The 26,875-nt window shown below is 44.6% G+C and overlaps 1 protein-coding gene and 1 pseudogene across 1 annotated transcript in view; both read left to right on the top strand.

Moving 5' to 3' along the window:
* LOC124712287 (radial spoke head protein 3 homolog) overlaps positions 1-26,875 on the top strand; it is a 465,651-nt gene that overhangs the window by 345,642 nt on the left and 93,134 nt on the right. Inside the window, exon 3 of the mRNA XM_047242581.1 lies at positions 24,525-24,692. Coding sequence (XP_047098537.1) covers positions 24,525-24,692 — 168 coding nt within the window. The remainder of the gene's footprint in view (positions 1-24,524; positions 24,693-26,875) is intronic.
* Positions 11,150-11,267, top strand: LOC124712899 (annotated as a pseudogene).

Genomic DNA, 26,875 nt, shown 5'->3' with positions numbered 1-26,875 from the left:
CGCTCTACTGATTAATTTAGCCAACGGTAATAACATAAGCTGAAGAGTGAAATCTAAATCTCTCTCTGTGTATGGGTACATTATGCACTTTTTAAAAATTATGTCTACTGGGTAAAGCTTGACTATTAAGTCAACTGCCGAAGTACCGTAATGCCATTAATGTCTTAGGTAATAAGCTGCACTTCTAGAGCAGAATCGCTGCAAAACAATCGTCATGTCATATTGTAAATTGCAATAGTTATGATAATGAAAGTCGTAACTGTAAACTAAGACATTGAAGAGTGCTGCTATGTGGGGCTAACGTAGAAACAGCAAATGATTATATTCTCAAGTGATATTTAATGATTCGTATCTATTTTAATACAAATTGCATCTATATTTGGCATACACAAGCAGGGACAGAGCATTTCATTAATCGCAAACTGCTTTTCGCTTTTTGCGTGTACCCCGGCTTTTCTGTTGGTGAAACACGCCATATTAACTGTGGTTCAGCAAGACAAACGTGTGTCGAATTGAGTTGGATCTTTATCCGAAGGCAATTTCTTTCTTCTAGGTACTTAGAAAGAGACTTAACGCAGAAACGCATGACCAAAGAGCCACTGCCTCAGTTACACTTGCCATTAAATACATCCTCTTACTTTAATTTTTCTTTTGCCTTTATCTCGTACTAGATTACTGCCCGCTGCTTCCCTCGTGTAGACTATATGGCCCCCACAGCCTTTTTTTGTTTTTCTTTAACGGAATTTTTATATTTTTCACAAATTCCAACACTTTCTAAACTTTTCACGCTAATGAAGGTCATAGAAGCATGGTCTTTCCCGAATGTACTTCCGATTAAAAAGAGGTTCTGTTAGCTGGAACTGGATGTTTTTGTTAAGCCTGCCTTTTGAGTCCGTGTAAAGATATTTCCCCACAAACTTTTATCCTGTAGCACATGTTTGTTTAGAAGTCAAATACAAATTTTGATAGATGTAGTTTTAAAAGTTTTAATATAAGGAAATATTTTCAAAAACGCTGAAATACATTTTTTTAATTTTCACCCGAGAATACAAAATACCTGGACAAATTTTCTTAGATTTAGCTTCAAATGTGCTTTCATAAAGAAATATTTTGGTGAAAATTTTCATCCTCTGGTTCACCCACTTAAGTGCTGAATTTTCAAAAGCACTGATTCACTTTTTTATTATTTCTAACGGTGAACTCAAGTATCATTCCCATAAATGTAGATTTAAAAATGCTCTAATACTTTTTTTAATAACTTTTAAAAAAAAACAACTTTTATCCACTATTTCACCCCCACTGGGATTTAATTTCGAACATTACTGTAACGTGTATATCTTTATTTCTGACTAAGAAACCAAATATCAGTTTGTTCAGTTCTAGCTGCGAAATTAATTTAATATCGACATTTTTCAAAAAAAAAAAAAACCTTCCATCTTCTACTTCAGTCCCTTACTGGAGGAATTTCGAAAAACCACTTCTTAAATGATGAAGAGCAACACCCTTTCCGACTTTCAGGTTGTCATGCTTAACGGTTTTCGCTGACAGTCAGCCAGGACATTTACTTTTATTCGTATACACAGAGATCTACACGGGGTCGGCTAGTAATTATCGGAAATGGCGTTGTTAATGATAGACGATGGCCCATTGCCCCTCCTTTCGCCACTCCTCTATCCCCCAAGACGGTATTTGTGTATCCCAACTGTCTACAACTAGTGTTATCCACCTGACAGTGTGCATACGTTCCTAAATGTTTGTGAATAATGTAACTGCGGGGAATCAGCCCAGTATTCCATTAGGGGGATGTGGAAAACCGCCTAAAAACTACATCCAGGCTGGCCGCCACACCGGCCTTCGTCCTTAATCCGTCGGGCGGATTCGATCGGAGGTCGGCCCGTCTTCCCGAATCTTGGAAGCGGCTATCTTGTCAGGTATGCTCTTAGTCTAACTACTGAAGGCATAAACTGATTCCTGAAATTGACAATTAAAATATTTTCTTGAGTGTAATGGTGTCGGTAATGGGGGCACCGTTATCAGGTAGGATGGTCGCTTCTGCCCCAGAACGGCGTGTGTGGGACCACGACAATTGCAGAATGAGGATAGCTCATTTAATAAAAACAACATTCCATATTCTGCGAGACGTCCATATAGCTGTTTATGACAGCGTCACTGTGGCGAGTGTGGTCATTCAGGCAGCGGTCACTACCCCAGCATTATTCCCAGCGATATAGTCAGCTCGTAGTAGTACATGCGTCCGCAAGGCAGTGTCACTGCCTCAGTAGAAGGGCGTGGCCGGGTGGCAGCCATGCAGGCACCTCTGGCGGCCAGCAGAACAGGCACACAGGTGACCTGCGCCGAACCCAGGACCCTTGGAATCGCCTAGACTTGCGGAGAAAGCCACTCTGGAGGAGATCATCCACTGGTCGCACCGGCTCAAGAGCCAGAACCTTCTCAGCCTCGTTTCAAGAACCACCATCGGTGAGAGCTGCTTAACGGATAGTCGCTACCGAGCGAGATGTAGGACACTCTTATTCGGGATATTGGTGATTCTAATCCCCGCCCGACCATCCGGATTTACGTTATCCGTGGTTTTCTAAATCATTTAAGGTGAATGTTGAGATGACTCCTATGAAAGGATACAATACGTTTCCTACCTTATCTTTTCTTGCTTGAGCTCCGTCTCCAATAACATCTTCGCCGTTGGTACGATTAAATCCCTTCTTTCCTTCTGCCTTCGTAACATCAGCAGCCTCTTTCCAATCATGTCAATTCGTATGAGGTACAAGCAAGGACAGTCCTTCGTTGATATTTGCCAAATTTAACGTTGTAGGTGGAGATGTTGAGTAAATGACGAAAACCTCATATTCACTTAATCTCCCACATACTTTTTGTAGTACAGTGCGTGACTAGTGTAGCACCCAGGAGACATGTTCGGAAGTCCGTAAATGTAAGTTTTAACACGTATGTAGCATCGGACGCTGTGTAAGTGCATTATTGTTGTTCATGTTTATTGTTGTTTACAGGCCTGGTATGTTATGTAAGTGGCGTGCACAGCGTCAGATTTTGAGGGATCACTGTGAACAACATACCGATGCTGTGTACTCATATGAGACAGTGTTATCGGTACCTGACTGTGTTTGAAAGGAGCCTCATTGTTTGTCTACATTTGTCCCGCTGATCGGGCCGTGCAGTATCCAGATTTGTGGAGAATTAGGATGTAACAGTGGCCCGATGTTGGACTGCAGTACAGTTATACGGATCGTCTAGGTTCCGTGTGACCACGTCTGGTTACCACAATGGAGAATCGCCGTACTGTGCTGTAAGCACATCAAACTCCTTCACGTCTGCACCTGTCGTCCGAAAGCAGTATTAATGGACTCCTTGTAATATTCTGTATTTTTCCGCACCATTAGCAGACAAGCGAATTACCATCCCATGCGTAGGCCTCCGTTTACACTACAAACCAAACTATGCGTTTGCAGAGATGCTGTGAATGAAAATCATGGGCTGCTGATGAAGGTCGTCGCATTGTGTTCATCGACGAGTCGTTGTTCTGTACGCCCCCGGATGACGATTGTCGGCGAGTATAACGGCGAACTTGGAAACGTCCCAATCTCTTATCGTTTTGGAAAGGCACAGCGGGGTTACTTTATGAACTGCCTATGTGAATTTGAGATACTCCTGTGGCGAGCTACGACACCAGATACGTCCCCGACAGAACATGCGTAGGACCAGTTCGTACATCAACTCTGTCCCAGAGCCAGTACTCGGATTATCAAGGCCCAGTTACGACAGCTGTGGGCCATCTTGACTCGGCAGAGGCTACAACTGCTGTAAGGCACCATTACCGACCGAATCAGTGCATCTATCTGGGCCAGATGGGCTGCAACGTCATACTGACAGGTGAGCCCATACCGTCAAGCTTTTTTTAAAAATTTGATGCAATTTTCCGATAGTGTAATAACATCACACGCCACCTCAACTGGGAAGTTTCATTTAGTTTCCTCCTTCACCTTCTGAGTGCTTAATATTCTCTGTCAGGGAGTGTATATTCCCCTTCTTAACCACCTCCGTGGCCGATATGACTGACGGATGGCTGTGGGTGACTCGGTGGCAGCTCATTAGAATCTCGCCATTATTTGCCTGGCAGGGAAGGTAACATTAAAACTTCTTTCTTTAAATGTGTGAATCTGTACTTAAGTTGCTGAATGACTGAGAAGGTGAAACTTCTACCTTATTTGATTTTGAAACATCTAAGTAAAACTGAACGTACTGGGCCTACTTTCTCTTTACTTTTTCTTATCATGTCAACACTGACCCACAATATTGTAGCGCAACGCAATCTGACTGCTCGAAAAAAAAGGAAAAAATACATCCTGACTTCAAATAATTAATACAAAAGAATGGCCCTAAATAAGAAGCAACCCTGACAATAACCTATACATTTCATTAAACACTTACCTCACAAAAATCTTCATCACGCGAACTACTGCAATACAGAGAGCGTCAATACTGCCAGCTAAATAAAAGATTTTAACTACTAAAGCCACTAACTACCCAAAAGATTTTAACTACTAAAGCCACTAACTACTAATAGGCATGTGGTTAGCAAAGGAAAGATTTTGTTGCAAATCAAATAATGTATTTTTTTACCTTGATAATGTGACATCCAGTTCAAACACGAATATACAGGGTGTTTCAAAAATGACTGGTATATTTGAAACGGCAATAAAAACTAAACGAGCAGCGATAGAAATACACCGTTTGTTGCAATATGCTTGGGACAACAGTACATTTTCAGGCAGACAAACTTTCGAAATTACAGTAGTTACAATTTTTAACAACAGATGGCGCTGCGGTCTGGGAAACTCTATAGTACGATAGCAATAATATGGCGTAGTCTCTGAATGAAATTACCCGAAACCTTTGACAACGTGTCTGGCGGAATGGCTTCACATGCAGATGAGATGTACTGCTTCAGCTGTTCAATTGTTTCTGGATTCTGGCGGTACACCTGGTCTTTCAAGTGTCCCCACAGAAAGAAGTCACAGGGGTTCATGTCTGGCGAATAGGGAGGCCAATTCACGCCACCTCCTGTATGTTTCGGATAGCCCAAAGCAATCACACGATCATCGAAATATTCATTCAGGAAATTAAAGACGTCGGCCGTGCGATGTGGCCGGGCACCATCTTGCATAAACCACGAGGTGTTCGCAGTGTCGTCTAAGGCAGTTTGTACCGCCACAAATTCACGAAGAATGTCCAGATAGCGTGATGCAGTAATCGTTTCGGATCTGAAAAATGGGCCAATGATTCCTTTGGAAGAAATGGCGGCCCAGACCAGTACTTTTTGAGGATGCAGGGACGATGGGACTGCAACATGGGGCTTTTCGGTTCCCCATATGCGCCAGTTCCGCTTATTGACGAAGCCGTCCAGGTAAAAATAAGCTTCGTCAGTAAACCAAATGCTGCCCACATGCATATCGCCGTCATCAATCCTGTGCACTATATCGTTAGCGAATGTCTCTCGTGCAGCAATGGTAGCGGCGCTGAGGGGTTGCCGCGTTTGAATTTTGTATGGATAGAGGTGTAAACTCTGGCGCATGAGACGATACGTGGACGTTGGCGTCATTTGGACCGCAGCTGCAACACGGCGAACGGAAACCCGAGGCCGCTGTTGGATCACCTGCTGCACTAGCTGCGCTTTGCCCTCTGTGGTTACCGTATGCGGTCGCCCTACCTTTCCAGCACGTTCATCCATCACGTTCCCAGTCCGTTGAAATTTTTCAAACAGATCCTTTATTGTATCGCTTTTCGGTTCTTTGGTTACATTAAACCTCCGTTGAAAACTTCGTCTTGTTGCAACAACACTGTGTTCTAGGCGGTGGAATTCCAACACCAGAAAAATCCTCTGTTCTAAGGAATAAACCATGTTGTCTACAGCACACTTGCACGTTGTAAACAGCACACGCTTAGAGCAGAAAGACGACGTACAGAATGGCGCACCCACAGACTGCGTTGTCTTCTATATCTTTCACATCACTTGCAGCGCCATCTGTTGTTGAAAATTGTAACTATTGTAATTTCGAAAGTTTATCTGCCTGAAAATGTACTGTTGTCCCAAGCATATTGCAACAAACGGTGTATTTCTATCGCTGCTCGTTTAGTTTTTATTGCCGTTTCAAATATACCGGTCATTTTTGAAACACCCTTTAAATCGTCATTGACATCCAGTACAAAGATACATAATCATGAATAATTTTCAATCTCCAAGTCGGATACTTCCTGGTCGTTAGCCTACGCTAACATTTTGGACCTCTACCCATCATCAATGCTAACCTCACATTTAACATCCATCACTGCTGGCTGTTCAACCCCGACTGCCCATCAATACTTCCATCACTTTTGGCGACTAACTTCCAACTGCCCAACAGTACTCCCATCACTGCTGGCGACTAACTTAGAACTGCCCAACACCATCGGCGATTAATGTCCAATAATGAGTCCAACCAGCCATAGAGTCTCTTACAAAGAAAGCGCAGTCGGAGATCCCATGCAAAGCGCTACACAGCGCTGCCAACACAGAAGCAGCCCACTTACAAGATGGTGACTAGACTTTGCGCCAAATTCCTGGGCTAAACTAAAAGATCCCACTGCCATGTTGTGCCTGCACTATGGGACTGTGACACTGCCGATGATGCTCCACACGTTGGGGACGCTAAACTTCGTTGTTCCTTTGCTGTTATTCGAGAGGAATAGACTATGTGCCCCCACCGTATTTCACAGTCTGCTTCCATTCGTCCGAGGCAGTACAAACACAACACTGTGCTATAGTGTACAAACACCCATCAGAGTGACCCAAACAACAAAGAGAAACGCCTGAAACTTCACAACAGTTCGGAAGAAGGCAATGTCAAAGTCCGCTAAGGCTGTGGGCACCGTACGAGTAGTACCGAAGTCAGTGGGTTCCGCCGACGAGCGAAGAAGGCCGAAGAATGTCAATCTGTACAAATTAGTATGCCGGTACTTGCATGGTCACAGTACAGCCGGTCTCATCGCCACGACGCACAGACCTCAGACGACAATCAGTGAAATTCAAATAATTTTGCTTTCTTTGACAGAATCGGGCGAAATTTGGGTTCTGAGAAGGTGGAAAGTTTAGTTCCGGAAAAAAGGATTTCGTGGCATTGTGAGAACGAAAAATATCATACTGATGATAAAGCTCTAAATCTACGAACTGAAGTCGCAGCTTTATTGGAAACCACAAATAAATAGGCAATTTCTTTATCAGGAGTTTCACGCGTAAATTATGGCCTCAAAAAATAATTTCTTCAAGTAAGAACGGCGTCGTATGTCAATTTTGATGAGTCATGTCACTGCATTGGATTTTTTTCGATTGTGATTTGGCGGACATTATCTGTCTACGAATTATTATTGCTGCTTACTGGTGCTTTTATGTCAGTATGGTGATGATTCTGTTACAGGAAGTGGTTTCAAATGTGTTGTATGTATATCCATTTTTCAACGCTTTAGGTGCTCAGAGCGTCCTCTAAGATTTATGTTTATCTTTAACACATATACTGGGAATGACAGTCATTGGAGGTTAACTGGTATTTGTCTGTTTTGCTTATTTTATCCGAAGCTGTGCAGTGTGTTTGTATTCTTGTTTTTCAATGTCATCGTGAATAATGTCGAGTGTGTAATAAAACATTCTCTCTACATTTCATGAGCAGTTATGTCGTCCTGTGTCACGCGTGCCGGTGCGTGTGTTTACGTACGCAGCACTGTCAAATATTTCACACTAGACACCAGAAAGCTGTGTTATATATCGATTCTTCGAGTGTGCTTTTCATATTTTGCATCTACCACGCTAGTAATTAGGCTGTGCATTGTTACGAAATAACTATGATGCTTTGTCCCCTGCATGTTATGTGATAGTGAATTGCAAACCCGAATCGATTAAACAAATGGTTGCATTCTTCGCCGTCTCTTGTGGCTATGATCAATAAAGCTACCGTTAATTGTTCGAGGGAGTATTGTGTAGTCTTTCTCCGTCTCCGCACGTTCTAATAATCAAAGGACAATCTGCACAGCTAGTACCGCCACCATTCGTAAAACATGTCTCGTTATTCCAAAAAGTGAGGAAATACTCGCCACGTTATTTTCGAGACATAGCTCTTTTACATGGATTCTTCGTGTTTTTAATAGCAAAAGTTGCAATGCAGCACTCGTTTCCAAGCACAGAGGCTTTGTGCTTCCATCACGCCCAAGGAGGTCAAATAAGATTCTAACCCCTTTCACAGAATGCATTCTAAGCTAATCTAACCTCCTTCGTCCCTCCAGAAACGGACAAAGGGGATCAGTCACATGCCGGAGCCCTTTTGAACACAGCCTAAGACTCGGCCCAGTGCGGCAACGCAAGATTCCAGTTTATGCTCCTGAGGCACATTTCCTAAGGGACTGACGTAAATTACACACTTCTTTACTCATAGCTGATAAGATAGCTGTAGTATCAAGACCGTTGCCACTGTAAAACTAGAACCATGATAAACTTTTTGATAATTGTATTTAAATTATTCTATAGCTGTTTCTCCTCAGAGAAAGTCCTTCTCTTCTCACATTCTATTAATTTTGTAGTTTCACTCTCTTTCAGCACCGTTAATGATTTTTTATCTTATCCAATACGGAAGCTGAACCTGCAACAGTGGTTGTAAAATGTTGATGGGTTGTTTGTATCTTTGACCATTCGATTTGCAGTCCCTTTTTATAACCACAGTACTGCTGTTCAATCTTTCAGAGTTCTGTTCTAAGGTAGCTATAATTTTGCACCTTACAAGCACTCATCGACATACTTTGCTGTGGTTTACAACTAGGATTAGGTATCATTTGATAGGTTGTCATTGGAAGAGGTGCAACAATAAAGTAATGAGACTGATTTTCTTTGCAAGATGTGGCAACCCTGCAGGCTTGCGTAGGCACAATATCTTTGACCTTGTTCTATAAGCTGCTTCTAGTCCAAGCGACACATCGATGCAACTGCTCAGTCGTGAGTTGTGCTGTAATAAGTTAACACGTTTCTGTGTCTCTTGTCACGGAAATGGAACCGCGCAATACTGCACTACAACATGCCATTTCTTTTTGCGTTAAATTGGGTCAAAACGCGACGACAATTATGGTAAGCTTCAGAAGGCTTTTGGAGAGGAGGTTATATCAAGAACTCACGTTTTTCGTTGGCATAAAATGTTTAGTGAAGGCAGAACGAATGTTGAAGATGATGACGGCAGTGGACGACCATCAACCTCACGAACGGATGTCAACTTGGCCAGGGTGCGTGAACTCGCACGATCTGATCGAAGATTATCTGTGAAAACGATTGCAGAAGAACGGAACATCAATCGGGAAACGGTTTGTCTAATAATAACTGAAGCTCTTGGTATGAGAAAGATTGGATTCTGCATCACAATAATGATCCATCCCGTACTGCTCTGTCAGTACAGCAATTTTTAACATCAAAACAAATTTCAGTACTACCACAGCCACCTTAATCACCAGATATCGCTCCGTGCAACTTGTTTCTATTCACAAGAGTCAAAACGGTGGTCAAGGGACACCATTTTCAAACAACAGAAGATGTCCAAAAAGCTGTGATGAGGGTCTTGGAGGATATTACAGAAGATGAGTTCCAGAAATGTTACCATCAATGGCAGAAACGCTGGAAAAAGTGTGTGCAATTACACGGGAACTACTTTGAGGGAGACAACACTAAACTTGACTAAAACGGTAAGCAAATTTTTTTTTTTTCACACAAGTGTCATTACTTTATTGTCGCACCTCGTATATATGAATATTTAAAGAAGACTGACATCGTCATATACACTCTGTAAATAGTTGTTAACGCTTATTGCATGAGAGGTGACGGAGTGTCGTTATCAAAAACGGCGTAGTGAATGATTGCATATACTAGTAGAGGTTGGAACGCCAGTGGAAATGAAATGGCAGGCGTAACTCAGGCCCTGGGTGGAAAAGCCTGCACAGGTGTGTTGGTCCTGCTTGACACAGGAAGTAGCCAAGACGAACGGTTGGGACACCCGAACGATGAATCACAATACATCGGCAGCCGGCCGATTTTGTAGCGGGACTGGAAGGATAACCGAATAATACTTCGGAAACTCTGAAACTTTCGGACGTAGCAGCGAGGAACGAGGAAGCGTTACCTCGGAAATCGCGCAGGCTGAGTTCTTTCTGAGGATTTTTACTCTGAGAAGCGTACCATTGAATGTATTCCTAATGAATGAGGATAGGTATTTCCTCGTAAACGTTCCGCCCTGGGCGACAAAAGACTAAAATATGGTTGGTCGGTGTTCGGAAGAATGTGTAGAAAGGGAGAATATGCCGTGGTTTCGAGAATATGATTTGCTCCCTGCGGTTACAAGAGTGGGGAGCCAAGCTTTGCTGGGAAGCCTGTGGTGGAGAGAGAGGGTCTTCCATTTTTAGCGCCCGTGTTTGACAGTCGCTCAGTATCAGATTTTGTTGGTACAGACGGACTTGCTGTCTTTGCTCTCAGGAGATTTTATAGTTAGAACGGCTAGGCAGTGTACTGTCGTGAACTTATACAATTCTGGACTTCGCCTCCGGGTAGGGAGTCGTCGTTGAGTACGCAGCGTTCAGTGCTTTAGACCACTTTCTCTGCCTATACTCACGTTGAGACGTTATCTGAATTCCGTTCTTGTGGCTGGGAGTTCGCGTTTCTTGTCTGTAGAACACAGAAAGGAGAAGACAGTATTATATTATACTAGGCAGAGGACCGCCTTCTGCCGCCCTAGTGTATGAAAGAGTTTATTTAGTGGCTCGATTTCTTCTGTAACCGCAGACGTGTACCAGAACAATCACTCCGATGCATCAGACACAGTACATACGCTGATATTGCTAATTGCTTCGGCTTATTGGGGCTACAAGGCTAAACAGTTGTGATCACGTAAGTTTTATTTCCACTGAGGTTGCACACCACTGTAGATCATCTTTGAAAATAGTGTCTTCTAGAGTTTGGTACATAGATGATGACAGTCATCTCGCGTTGTTTATATTAGATCACGTAGCCATAAAAAGGGGCAGATTTGGGCAATTGATCAGTAATATTAGTTAGAAAATAGGCAACGGCCTTGCCGCAGTGGATACACAGGTTCCCATTAGATCACCGAAGTTAAGCGCTGTCGGGCGTGGCTGGCACTTGGATGGGTGACCATCCGGGCCGCCATGCGCTGTTGCCATTTCTCGGGGTGCACTCGGCCTCGTGATGCCAATTGAGGAGCTACTCGACTGAATAGTAGCGGCTCCGGTAACAGAAAACCATCATAACGACCAGGAGAGCGGTGTGCTGAACACATGCCCCTCCTATCCGCATCCTCAGTGAGGATGACACGGCGGTCGGATGGTCGCCTTGGGCCACATGTGGCCTGATGACGGAGTGCATTAGTTACGAAATATAAACATTTGTAATGTAAAGGGGTTTTTTAATCTACAATAAATGTTTAAGCAGAAACAACATTTATCATTTAGTAGTTACTAGTTCCCTTAATCATTCATTTATGTTTAGGTTGTTATTTATATGTTAAATAGCAAGAAGGAGGAAATAATATCACAACTAAGAGATCCTAAGATCTGCTTCAGGAGGTAGTCAGACAGGGCCAAGTCTTGATTTTCGCGTTCAGTATTTTTTGTTGCGCATATTCATTTTACACCCGCCTGTTGTAGCATCTTGAACTGTAGTCTCTCCATGATGATTTTTTCAGTCATAATGTAAATTTGTTTGACCGTAATTGTGTGTAGGGTACCGTCTATCAGCGCTACGGAAGTGGCATTGTACCCAGGGCGGCATTAGCAGTCTTGGTTGCTGTGTGCGGACAAACAAACAGAAACTGTAGGCATGTTGGAAGGTTGTAACAAGGCAGGTGCGCCGTAGGGAGTCATACATTTTGTACCCAGATTGCAAGTTTGTGCTAGCGATCAAGGCAAACGGTGCAGCTGGTACCAAGGCAGAACTTTGTGCGACGATGTCACACTTTAAAGGAAACTGGGAGACGCCAAGCTGTACAACTGATCTGAATGTAACACATCGTGCAAGTTGTACAGATGAATCAAAGTACTTCAAAAGAGTTTCCATGTGGAGGTTTATCATGGTCGTAGCCCTTATGTAAATTTGTAATTAGGTCATTATCTCCTACAACGTTCTACTCAGCCACCACCAGACCACTGGTCACTTTTTCACACTGTCACTTTTGCCTTCTACAACAACCCTGGAAATTCGAATCATAATCATGGACGTATTCCGTTTATGTCCATAATAACGCCTGGCAATTGACACTTCCGTCAGTCACCTGCCTATAAATGCTGCCCAGGATTTCCACTATTCGCTACCAGAATACGAACTGTGGTGTCCCAGAATGCCTCCCTTGAAAGTTTCAGCCCTGCCAATGAACATAGCTGTGCTGGCTGTTTGCGGAAGTGGCCTCAGCCACTGATGGAATCGCTCACATCCGTTCATTGGCCGACATGTTACGTGGAGGGCCAGTGCAGAGAAGCGTCAGAATTTTTGGGCTGAGAAAATGTCTTTTGCAGTACTTCCAGCAGACGACATTTATACACGCCTTATTTTACTGAAAGCGGATAACAGCAGAAAAACGTTGAAAGAAATGAATCATTTTAGTCTTTACCTCGCTGTTGATCTGCCAGTGATTTGGAGCAGCACTCCCTGCACAGGAGTGTCCCAGCTTATCAAGGAAGACTGTTCTGTTGATTTCAACTCTGTACAGTGCTTTTACTTTTTATTTATCTCTGTTAGTGTCTCATTGGTACTCAGATGGGGCTTTCGTCGAAACTGAACCGATATCGACATGAAAAAACTTCTCGACAGTCACAACGCCAATTCTAGCACCGTGAGTAGACAGTAGATTATTTACCGAAAGAATTTCCCTGCACACCCAACATCGTGCAATACGGTTATAGCACGACAGCCCCTAGCAGTCACTTACGGCAAGCACTGTCACACTATTACCTGTGCTCCAATACTATGCCAACACATGAGATGAAGCTTAATTACGCGTCAGTGAAATGTGGCGAAGTTAGATTACGTTTTCCACTGCAACGATTTCTTTAAGCCACATTATTCTTGCCAGTATTACTGCAGCACCATTAAGGCTGTGTTCGCTGTAGCTTTTCGATAGTACAAACAATAGTTAAGGCGACCAATGACAAATCTGTCTTCAATATGCATTGTAATTTCGCGGTATTTTGTCCATATGGGTTTGTACACTCGTGAGCATTTTCATGTACCTAGAAGCAAGTAGCATCCCGTTTAGCTATAGTGACGTCTGTGATACATCGAGCCATGGACTAGAGAGCCACTGAAAGCTTTGGAATTGATTTTTATCCATAATTGTTAAACAATCGCCTCAGCTCATTAATTCTTGAGTGTCTAATCCTCACTCACAAGTGACACTGTTTGATGGGAACTGAGACGAATGCTGCCACACAGCCACTGTCTTTAACACAGATATTTTCTGAAAGTCACATTTTGTTTAACAAATTTAAACGCCATTTTCCTGCTGCATTCTACATTTATTTACGTTCTAGATGCGTTTCGCCTTTTACATTAAGACATCTTTAGTAGATTTAATGTGGAATAATACAGGATCCAGAATGTTTAAAAAAATTGTCAGCTACTCCTACAGGAGGTATTGTTGGTCAAAACTAGAAGGAAAGTCCGTGTAATCACATGTCCGGAAACCAGTACCTGTTTGAGATATCGGCACTTGAAGATCTGCATTTCGCAGCCTACATTTTACGAGAACTTTAATAGCGGCAACTATTTGTTTACAGCTCGTCCAAAATGCTGTTTATTTTTGGAACATAACCTACGACCACCTTAGGGACAAAAGTGATGACGCTTTCTGCAGGACGTGACCATCATTTTGCAGGACAATGCTCAAGCATTGATTTGTTTGACTGATGGGGCTGCTAAGTGCTATAACACCTACTGCACGCCCCTCACTTAAGCCCTCGTGGGTTCAACTCGATTTCTAAACTGGAGGAAATGCTTCACGGCATTCAGTTCAGAACTGCTACAAATTCGTCGGGCAATAGACCGTGCCACTCGAACTGTCAACACAACTGGCACTGCTAAGAGCATCCTACGACTTCCACATCGCTGGCAACGGGTTATACACAATGCTGGTGACTACCTTGAACGTCAGTAAAACTTTGAAACACTTATCTATTTTGTACGAACTGTAAATAAATAGTTGCTACTATTAAAGTTCCAACCCTCGTATTTACGCATGATGGAGCCTCCACACGAGACGGCATAGTGAAATGAAATGTGTTGAGGCTAGAGCCTCCTGTCGGGTGGACCGATCGCTTGGTTCGTGTCTTTTTAGTGGACGTCATTTCGGCGATTTGCATATCGATGAGGATGATAAGATGATGGAGACAACGCGACACTCTGCCCCCGAGCGGAGAAAATCCGCCAGTGCAGCTGGGAATCGAACCCAGGCCCCTTGGGTGGATTCGGCCGCGCTGACCACTCAGCTATCGAGTAAGACACGGGATAGTGATGTATCACAAGACTCACGTCTGAGCAGCAATCATTGTGGTGAGGCATCATGATCGCCTCATTATGGGCAGGAATTATCGGTGATAGACTACAGGGACATAAACTCTGCTGAACAGGTTAACAGATGCTGTGTATCACAGGTTTCTAAGCGTTAAATTACCAGCTCTATTTGAAGCGTTACGCTTGCAGAAAGATAACGATTTTGGTTTATGCCCCAATTTCTGTGGATGATGTGACAGTATCTCACCTCAGTGCAAGGTTTATGGGCTATGGATTGGTCGAGAAGTCTGGTAGCGAGGCCACCCCATTCACCAGACGTGAACCCGTTGGATTTATGGCTATGGGAACATCAAAGACACTAGTGCATACCTAACCCATGGACAATATGCAGGCTTTACAGGAGCGTGTAACCAATGCATGTAATGCAGTCTGAATGGAGCCAAGTGTATCTGAAAGCGTATGTGTTTCACTGCGAAGAAGGGCTATGATAACCATATAACCATATCGAGTAATGCCTATTGTGTCTGGTTCAAAGTAACAGACAGATGGGAATGAGGGGACAGATTGGCCCTTATCTCAAAAGGTATTGATTTCTGGATGCATCATTGCAGGAACTTTTATTCTAATCTTTACTTATACTACCTTCTGTAGGAAAATGAGACACTTCCTATAACCATCCTTATGTACTAGTGCTATTAGGAAAGTGAGGAACGACCGGTCGCGAAATGGAAACCACTGTGAAAATCCGATGAGGCTTTTCACAGACGTTTTGGGCAGTGTCTCTACTATGCCCATCGATCGCTTCAAGACGCTCTTTGCAGTTGTGAGCGCACTGTGAGCGAGTAAAGGTGCCTAGAACAACAATGTCCGCCACCAAGTAGGAGGGCCCACTGAGAGGCTTCGCCTTAATGAATGCAGCCCACCTAACACAACTGCCACGCACTTCTTTCTTCATGGCAATTCTCAGCCGCACTCTGCAGGGGCAGTGAAGACGCCCCTGCAGCCTTTCCGATTTAAAGTGTTCGATCACCCACAACACAGCCCTAATTGGCTCGTCCTGAGTATCATCTCTGTTCACATGAAACGCTGGATACGAAGACAACACTTGGGCGCAGGCTACGCGCTGTACATCAGCGTAGAGAATTATCGGAAAGCACAGGCGGTTGCCTTCTATGACGATGGTGTTGGAAATTTGGTATAACGCTCCGACAAATGTCGGAGTCGGAGCGCCGACTATGTAGAGAAGTACGTGGAAGGTGTAGCTAAATGTACAAAGAAAATAGTTTTTATTTTCGCTGTGGTTTCCATTTCGCGACCGATCGTTCCTTACTTTCCAAACAACCCTCGTATTAGGGAACATTTCGCGTCATTATTTTTGCTTAAAGTTGTTTGTTCATCCTGTCGAAATTTGCGTCTCATTCGATCATAGATCGGAGGTTTCGCTGTTACTTAACTTATGAAACATCGACAAATTTGCAAGTCGTGATCTTTTTGAAGCGACAGTTCGACATCCAGACCAGATCAGCAAAAACGCAGATTTCAGGAGTACGAAATAATAACTGTTAGTAATAATTGATTCATGTAGAAACTACGACGTGAGCTGTTGTCTTATCCGTAAGTACCTCGTATGAAAACAAGACTGTGTCATTCCACATGAAATCCACTGAAGGTGCCTTAATGTAAAAGGCTAGACGTGTGTGGGACATAAGTAAATATAGACTGCAGCAAGAAAAAAAGAACTTATAAAACGAATATTTCTATACGAGCTGAGGAAAACGGCCACGAAGACAAATTGATGATTAACATTTCACTCACCATGTAATGCTTGTAGACGACACACTACGCTGAGCGATGTTCTACAACGCTTAATAGAAACGAGTATCATAGCTGTTGATGAGCACAGGTTAACCTACGCACGCTGTGTAGCTCTGCCACTCTGTTATTCTTTTCCCTATATTGCTTAAATGATCTTTCAATCATCTGAATACTATTTGTTTTTTCAAAGACCTTAATGTATAGTTATTGTCGTTTGTGTAGCAGTCAGAAGTTACAATATGAAACGAATATTTTCTACCGTTCCATTTTCCAACAATGGGAATGGTATGACATAAAGGGTTATTCGTGGGTACCTCTGAAATTTCATAAGCGACTACAGGGCGTACAGAACACAGACACACATCAGTGGAGAGAACATCTCTCCCAGTTTGTAACTCGCGTAGACGTCATAATTTGGGCTTCGCTTGTGATGTGGCAAACATCAATACGTGCGTCGAATTTGTTGACACGATGTGTCGAGGTAAGCACAACGGCAGCTCGCATTGCAAGGTTGGTAACTGGGTTGCCTACATGCAGGCGCGATTGACAAATATACACTCCTGGAAATGGAAAAAAGAACACATTGACACCGGTGTGTCAGACCCACCATACTTGCTCCGGACACTGCGAGAGGGCTGTACAAGCAATGATCACACGCACGGCACAGCGGACACACCAGGAACCGCGGTGTTGGCCGTCGAATGGCGCTAGCTGCGCAGCATTTGTGCACCGCCGCCGTCAGTGTCAGCCAGTTTGCCGTGGCATACGGAGCTCCATCGCAGTCTTTAACATGCCGCGACAGCGTGGACGTGAACCGTATGTGCAGTTGACGGACTTTGAGCGAGGGCGTATAGTGGGCATGCGGGAGGCCGGGTGGACGTACCGCCGAATTGCTCAACACGTGGTGCGTGAGGTCTCCACAGTAGATCGATGTTGTCGCCAGTGGTCGGCGGAAGGTGCACGTGCCCGTCGACCTGGGACCGGACCGCAGCGACGCACCGATGCACGCCAAGACCGTAGGATCCTACGCAGTGCCGTAGGGGACCGCACCGCCACTTCCCAGCAAATTAGGGACACTGTTGCTCCTGGGGTATCGGCGAGGACCATTCGCAACCATCTCCATGAAGCTGGGCTACAGTCCCGCACACCGCTAGGCCGTCTTCCGCTCACGCCCCAACATCGTGCAGCCCGCCTCCAGTGGTGTCGCGACAGGCGTGAATGGAGGGACAAATGGAGACGTGTCGTCTTCAGCGATGAGAGTCGCTTCTGCCTTGGTGCCAATGATGGTCGTATGCGTGTTTGGCGCCGTGCAAGTGAGCGCCACAATCAGGACTGCATACGACCGGGGCACACAGGGCCAACACCCGGCATCATGGTGTGGGGAGCGATCTCCTACACTGGCCGTACACCACTGGTGATCGTCGAGGGGACACTGAATAGTGCACGGTACATCCAAACCGTCATCGAACCCATCGTTCTACCATTCCTAGACCGGCAAGGGAACTTGCGGTTCCAACAGGACAATGCACGTCCGCATGTATCCCGTGCCACCCAACGTGCTCTAGAAGGTGTAAGTCAACTACCCTGGCCAGCAAGATCTCCGGATCTGTCCCCCATTGAGCATGTTTGGGACTGGATGAAGCGTCGTCTCACGCGGTCTGCACGTCCAGCACGAACGCTGGTCCAACTGAGGCGCCAGGTGGAAATGGCATGGCAAGCCGTTCCGCAGGACTACATCCAGCATCTCTACGATCGTCTCCATGGGAGAATAGCAGCCTGCATTGCTGCGAAAGGTGGATATACACTGTACTAGTGCCGACATTGTGCATGCTCTGTTGCCTGTGTCTATGTGCCTGTGGTTCTGTCAGTGTGATCATGTGATGTATCTGACCCCAGGAATGTGTCAATAAAGTTTCCCCTTCCTGGGGCAATGAATTCACGGTGTTCTTATTTCAATTTCCAGGAGTGTAGAAACGAGGGCTAGCGACGAAACTTGAGGACAGCGCAACCTACAGGCGCTATCTGTAATTATAAGAATTCTGCAAACCACTGGCAAGCCTCCGTTTGCCACGGGGCATTGATAAACAAGAATAAGATGCAGCAAATTCCCACTGCTCTCTCATGACTTGTCGTGGGACACGTACGATCCGATGGTAGTCACAGGGTTACCGTTTGCATGTCTCTTTGGTGGTATATCTATTGTCAAAAGCGCTAGTGACAGAATCGCTTCAGTTTAAGGAGTCTACGCGGAAAGAAAGGGACGTATGAACATCCAGCGTGTATGAAGAGGTGTTAGGGTCATTAAAAATGGAGAAAATCAAGTCGACAACGGTTTGTCACGCTACTTCACGTCGTCCAGCTATCTGAAAGTCTCATAAATGGGAACGATGTCAGTAACGGGAAAGAGCATGATCCACACAGTATCTCTAACATCCTGGAAAGAATTCTTTCATAGGGTATTCTTTGGTCAGGAATCCGCTGCTAGTATTTTCAGACAGAAACCATCAAGTTCCATTTCTCTGACAATATTCGCACCATGTTGGGATATTCTACACTATAAGTACTCGTTATTTTACAGCGCGGAATGTGAATTTCACTAGCAGATGATTTCAATTACTCAAACACAACAGATCTCCAATGTTCTCCTCCGAATGCGTAAGTGTTTTGTTGACACTCACTTGCGTAAGGAGAAACGATCATTGTAATAAAATACCAGAATTCAGAGTTTGCACGGAATGATTTAAGCGTTCGTTTTTCCCGCGCGCTGTTTGAGTGTGGAACGGTAGAGAGATCGAATTAAAATGATACGATGAACCCTCTGCCAGGCACTTACGTATGAATTGCAGAGTAGTGATGTAGATGTAGATGTCAATCTCTGTATCCGACTGTGCATTTACGTGTCCAACGTGAGGATCACTGCTAGTTTTCTGACTTCCCACCACTTCCAAATAAAATAGTGTACTTTGTCTTGAAAATATACTCAAAGCCGGACAGAATTACACGTGACTCGGAAAGGTGATATGGCTAGTGGAATCAAGAGTGACTTCCATTACGGTTTTCTAAATTGCTGTTTAGCTGTAAATGTTTTTCAAGTAAATCTAGTAACTGCAGTTCAAATATAATCGATTGTTTATAACAGAAAATGGTTCTGATAGACTGGCACTCTCATTTGTAGCAACAGAGAAAGATCTTTTGGAACTGATGGAACACTGGTATTTCAGTTGATGGGGCCTAGGCCTGGATTTTCCCGTACGCTCAGGGAAGGAAGCAACAGTTCACGCAATGGAAATCACCATTTTCGTTAACAGCAAAATTGTAAATTTTTGGTAAGATCTTGTGGGACCAAACTGCTCAGGTCATCGATCCATAAGCTTACACACTAGTTAATCTAACTGAAAGTAACTCACGCTAAGGACAAAACACACACCGATGCCCGAGGAAGGACTCGAACCTCCGACTGTGGGAGCCGTGCGGACCGTGACAAGGCGTGCAAAACCGCGCGGCTACCCAACAGAAAAAAAAGATTGTGTGAGTTGATAAAGGCTCGAGGAAAATTAGGGTTTAACATCTCATAAACGTCGACGTCATTAGCGGACGCAAACACTAACTCGCATTGGGAACAACGGGAAAGGAAGTTAGCTGTATCTTTTTCGAAGTAAACATCGCTGCAGTTCCCCCATGAGAGTGAAGAAAACCACTAAAAACCCAAAACTGGATGGCAGGGCAGGGAATGGAAACGCCATCCTCCCATATGCATGTGCAATGTCTTATCACTGGGCACTTTGCTTGATCTAGAGGTTAAACGCTATGGTTATCCTATTCCTCGATATCTAAGACGTCATTATTGTGGGATTGGTAGTTACTTGAAAGAAGAGGAAAAAATTATGAACACATTTCGGGAATAATGTTCAAGTGAATATGAGAGAAGGATAAAAAATTCACTTGTGGAGGAACGTCTGCATCTCTCATTAGTATAGTGCTTTACAGGTGAAGTGAAGTCTGACTACTCATCTCGCCAATGGCACATCACGCTGCTGTTTGAACACCGTGTGTTACTTTCGTAATTCCGAAAATCATATAGTCGCCAAAAGAGACTCACTTTACCACCATGCAGGAGACAAGAACGGAAACGGCGGACATCCTGAATACAATCACGTAAGACGTCGCGTAGAAACGTTTTGAGAAGTGGATGTATAAAGTGCAGATTTCTTATAACTGAACGGGTCCTACGGAGAAGAGGGCCACAACTAAATGACCTTGTACGATAAGTACACGAATTTGCACAACCCATTTCATGCTTTTGTGTCAGACATTGTGTGCATAAAAACTTTCAGTCCTAAATGCAACACTGTATCGTCTTAATTTACAAAACTACTACTTTTTATAGTCCGATATACCTTTATTCTACGTTCACACAATCTGTGAACTAATATTTTGTTTCATCATTTTGTACTATTTTACTAAAATTCATTGCGGAAACTGCGATGCTCTTGCACATTTACAGTGTCATTAGGTTATCGTGAATCAGCATAACACACAGCAAGCTGTGTCTGTTGAGCGCAAAAAATAGCAATAATAATTCTTGTCAGTTTGTGTGTTGGTTTATAATGTGCAGGCCATGTGGTGCTTATATCTGTCTGGTACAGTAACCATAATTTACATTCATCCCCTCTCATCTTCATTCCCCAGAAAATTATTGTGCAGCATTGTAAGTAAAAGTCAATAACTGTTTACTGTGTTTAATATATAAGACGAATGACGATCAGTCGATTCGACATTTACTTCCTAACGCGATGATCATTACTTTTATATATTTGTTAAGATCTTTACTTTCCAAGGTCTGGTTCCTTGCACATTAATTCATTTTAGGACGCTTCGAGGCACTTACAGTCTACAGGTTAGTCTACTTTCCCGCATAAATGTCCGATCATTATCAACTGTCCGCTACACAGTGTAGATGAATACTTACAGGTAGCCGCAGGTACACGTATCATTGTTGTTGTTGTTGTTGTTGTCTTCAGTCATGAGACTGGTTTGATGCAGCTCTCCATGCTACTCTATCCTGTGCAAGCTTCTTCATCTCCCAGTACCTACTGCAACCTACATCCTTCTGAATCTGCTTAGTGTATTCATCTCTTGGTCTCCCTCTACGATTTTTTCCCTCCACTCTGTCCTCCAGTACTAAATTGGTGATCCCTTGATGCCTCAGAACATTTCCTACCAACCGATCCCTTCTTCTAGTCAAGTTGTGCCACAAACTCCTCTTCTCCCCAATTCTATTCAATACCTCCTCATTAGTTACGTGATCTACCCACCTAATCTTCAGGATTCTTCTGTAGCACCACATTTCGAAAGCTTCTATTCTCTTCTTGTCCAAACTATTTATCGTCCATGTTTCACTTCCATACACGGCTACACTCCATACAAATACTTTCAGAAACGACTTCTTGACCCTTAAACCTATACTCGATGTTAACAAATTTCTCTTTTTCAGAAATGCTTTCCTTGCCATTGTCAGTCTACATTTTATATCCTCTCTACATCGACCATCATCAGTTATTTTGCTCCCCAAATGGCAGAACTCCTTTACTACCTTAAGTGTCTCATTTCCTAATCTAATTCCCAGCATCACCAGACTTAATTCGATTACATTCTATTATCCTTGTTTTGCTTTTGTTTATGTTCATCTTATATCCTCCTTTCAAGACACTATCCATTCCGTTCAACTGCTCTTCCAAGTCCTTTGCTGTCTCTGAATTCATAGGCGAACGAATTGTTTTCAAGTGAAAAACTGGTTATTTAATACCTTAAACGTTTCTAAACTGTTGGTGGTTGAAATATTGGCCAAAGTGTTCAAAGCTGCACAATCATTTTTTTAGTTCGCATATAAGGATTCGAGCAACACTTTTCGCTACCGGTCTGGTTGCTACAAATCCGAATTTCTATTGCCAAGAAAACAAACTACCTGCAGATATCTACGCGACACGCGTCAGTGGTTGAAATGGCAATTACGATCTCTATATGGTTACGTAGTTTGACAAACAGTATTACAATCTTAAGATTAATGGTGCCAATTGGTACTCCCTTTCTGGATAACTACACTCATGCTCATAAATTAAGGATAATTGCATAATGTGGTGCCACACGACGTGGAACTACACAAAACTGGCGCAAATAGCATAGGCACACAGGGAACACACACGATACAGATCTGTAAGTCCACGGTATTGGTGATGAGTTGAGAAAACCGTCCCGAAACACATGTGCTACAAAAGGCCACTGTTTCATGCGCATGTACCCCGACATCAGTATGGGATGTGATCACCATGCACACGTACACAGGTCTCACAACGGGTTGGCATACTCTGGATCAGATGGTCGAGCAGCCGCTGGGGTATATCCTCCCACTCTTGCACCAGTGCCTGTAGGAGCTCCTGAAGTGTCGTAGGGGTTTGAAGACGTGCAGCGATACCTCGACCGAGAGCATCCCAGACGTGCTCGATGGGGTTTAAGTCTGGAGAACAGGCAGGCCACTCCATTCACCTAATATCTTCTGTTTCAAGGTACTCCTCCACGATGGCAGCTCGATGGGGCTGTGTGTTATCATCCATCAGGAGGAAGGAGGGACGAACTGCAAACCTGGAAAGGTGGACGTACTGGTACAAAATGACATCCCGATACACCTGACTGGTTACAGTTCTTCTGTCAAAGACACCATCAAACCACGACCTCCATACATGTCCCTTTCAAGGACATTAAGGGGTTGGTATCTGGTTCCTGGTTCACGCCAGATGAAAACCCGGCAGAAATCACTGTTCAGACTATACCTGGACTCGTCCGTGAACATGACCTGGGATCACTGTTCCAGTGACCGTGTACTGTGTTCCTGACTCCAGCCTTTACGGGCTCTCCTGTGACGAGGGGTCAGTGGAATGCACCTTGCAGTTCTCCAGGCGAATAAACCATGTCTGTTCAGTCGTCTGTAAACTGTGTGTCTGGAGACAACTGTTCCAGTCGTTGCGGAAAGGCCCCGAGCAAGGCTACCTGCAGTACTCCGTGGCCGTCTACGGGCACTGATGGTGAGATATCGGTCTTCTTGTGGTGTTGTACACTGTGGACGTCCTGTGCTGTAGCGCCTGGACACGTTTCCTATCTGCTGGATCGTGAGATCACACTTTGTGGCACACGGAGGGCCCCTGCTACAACCTGTTGTGTTTGACCAGCCTCCAGTCGCCCTAGCATTCTACGCCTCATAACGTCATCAATATGTGTTCTTTGAGCCATTTTCAGCACACAGACACCATTAGCACGTCTGAAAACGTCTGCACACTTAACCCGTACTCTGACATGCACCAATACACCTCTGCGTATGTGGACAGCTGCCAGCGCCGCCGTGGGACAACCGCAGGTCAAATGCACCGCATGGTCATACTCCGAGGTGATTCAAATCCGCAAACCGCCCACCACAGCATTGTTTCAGCATGTATCAGCATTATCCGTAATTTGTGAGCATGAGTGTATTTCGATGTACACCAGTGAATAAAACTATAACTCTACGTTCTAAATATTTACATAAGCCAAACTTAAACTATATGACACCAAAAGCGCTAGTCCTGTTATTGCCTAACAAGCGGAAAATTGATTATTAATAAACAAATATCAATTGAACAAGACTGAGTTTAATTATAGAATGCAGGCTTTCAGGCCGGTATTTGCGTATGTGCTGATATTTTTTTTATTGGCGAAAGCCACGGTGCAAGGCAAAATTCTCTGCCTGACGTTCGAGTCTGTAATTCCTGTCTGCATCGTTAAAGTCTGTGATGACGTCTTCATAATTGGAAGACGAAAAGATAGGCAGAGAATTGTGCCTTTGATGACGGCTCTATGCCCGTAAGACAAATGTCAACAATCTCGCAAAACTCAGTTTATGTGCCACACAGCCTTAAAATGAAATTATTCTACAAAGAATCCATTGATGCGCTGTTTTAAAAGCGTTGTCGTAGCTGAAGCGATTTGCCTCGGTATACTGTGAGCCGCGGCAGTGCTGCTGTAGTCGCACCCTGCAGTGTTTCCGCTGCGCCTGACTGGCCGCTTGTTGCAGACGGATGGGGAGTCGCAGGCGGCGCGCCAGGCCGAGGTGCGGCGCCGGGCGCTGGCCAGGAAGCGCGCGCACGCGCAGCAGGGCCGGCTGGGGCTGCGCATCGGGTCCCCGCCGCCGGTGGCGGGCCGCAAGCACGAGACCGTCCAGACGTCCGCCTACCTCGAGGAGGTGAGTCCGGCACACTGGCGGCGCTCCTTCTGACCTCCTCCACCCAAAGGGATACTATACATTCATGTATTATCCTGTTCCATAACACAACAACTGAAAAGCCTCAGATTGCAAACTCACCGCACAAAATAAACTACTGGCCATTAAAATTGCTGCACCACGAAGATGACGTGCTACAGACCCGAAATTTAACCGACAGGAAGGAGATGCTGTGATATGCAAATGATTAGCTTTTCAGAGCATTCACACAAGGTTGCCGCCGGTGGCGACATATGTAACGTGCTGCCATGAGGAAAGCTTCCAACCGATTTCTCATACACACAAACAGCAGTTAACCGGCGTTGCCTGATGAAACGTTGTTGTGATGCCTCGTGTAAGGAGGAGAAATACCTACCATCACGTTTCCGACTTTGATAAAGGTCGAATTGTAGCCTATCGCGATTGCGGTTTATCGTATCGCGACATTGCTGCTCGCGTTGCTCCAGACCCAATAACTGTTAGCAGAATATGGAATCGGTGAGATCTGGAGGGTAATACGGAACGCCGTGCTGGATCCCAACGGCCTCGTATCACTAGCAGTCGAGGTGACAGGCATCTTATCCCCATGGCTGTAACGGATCGCTATCCCTGAGTCAACAGATGGGGACCTTTGCAAGACAACAACCATCTGCACGAACAGCTCGACGACGTTTGCAGCAGCATGGATTATCAGCTCGGAGACCATGGCTGCGGTTACCCTTGACGCTGAGTCACAGACAAGAGCGCCTGCGATGGTGTACTCAACGACGAACCTGGGTACACGAATGGCAAAACGTCGTTTTTTCGAATGAATCCAGGTTCTGTTTACAGCATCATGATGGTCGCATCCGTGTTTCGCAACATCGCGGTGAACGGACATTGGAAGCGTGTATTCGTCATCACCATACTGGCATATCACCCAACATTATGGTATGGGGTGCCATTGGTTACACGTCTCGGTCACCTCATGTTCGCATTGACGGCACTTTGAACAGTGGACGTTACACTTCAGATCTGTTATGACCCGCGGCTCTACCCTTCATTCGATCCCTGCGAAACCCTACATTCCAGCAGGATAATGCACGACCGCATGTGGCAGTTCCTGTACGGGCCTTTCTGGATACAAAAAATGTTCGACTGCTGCCCTGACCAGCACATTCTCCAGATATCTCACCATTTGAAAACGTCTGGTCAATGGCGGCCGAGCAACTGGCTCGTCACAGAACGCCAGTCACTACTCTTGATGAACTGTGGTATCGTGTTGAACTGCATGGGCAGCTCTACCTGTACACGCCATCCAAACTCTGTTTGACTCAATGCCCAGGCGTTTACGGCAACAGGTAGTTGTTCTGGGTGCTGATTTCTCAGGACCTGTGCACCCAAACTGCGTGAAAATATAATCACATGTCAGATCTAGTATAATATATTTGTCCAATGAATACCCGTTTATCATCTGTATTTCTTCTTGGTGTAGCAATTTTAATGCCCAGTAGTGTATTATTCACTGCTTGAAAAGAACACAGTGGCCGCTTTGAAGCTCTATTTATGGTGCTCAACGGCTACCAAGCGGTGGTATGACCCTCCACCGCTGAGGTTATTCGTGGCAGTGGATGGGGATGAATGTGCCAGGAGGTTGTATCGAATCAGTGCAGTAAGATCGCTCGAACGCAGTCCTGCCTACGGGTCTGCACGGAGAAGTAGACATATGTGACAGAATTCGCTCGAAGGAAACGTACCAAACGTCATGGATCGGAGACGAATGTCGCGCGACAATCGGTTACAAACGCGACGGAAATTAGTGCTGTCAGTAAATGTAAGAGCATCTCAAGCGGTTCCCGTGGGAACATTGCATGTAGTGGACATTTGGAATCAGGTAGCTCGCAAAATGCCATTGCTTACACCGGATTATATAACATTGCACGTCTTTAATTCGTCAAACTGTGCAATGGACGGTAGCTCATTGGAAGCGTGTAGTGCTGCCCTATGAGTTTCATTTTTGCCTCGCTACTAGTTTTATTAACGCTCAGGTCTGCACCCTACTCGAGTCTACCGCTAAGTCGTCCCATCTCATCCCATAAGAAATATCTGGGAATATTTCCAATAGCGGGTGGAACTTAGCGATCACAATACCCACAGGTAATCCTCAATAACTGACTTCAGCTGGC

Source organism: Schistocerca piceifrons, chromosome 8 (assembly GCF_021461385.2).
Source record: "Schistocerca piceifrons isolate TAMUIC-IGC-003096 chromosome 8, iqSchPice1.1, whole genome shotgun sequence".
Classification (NCBI taxonomy): Eukaryota; Metazoa; Arthropoda; class Insecta; order Orthoptera; family Acrididae; genus Schistocerca; species Schistocerca piceifrons.
This window is presented reverse-complemented; position numbering and strand designations above follow the sequence as displayed.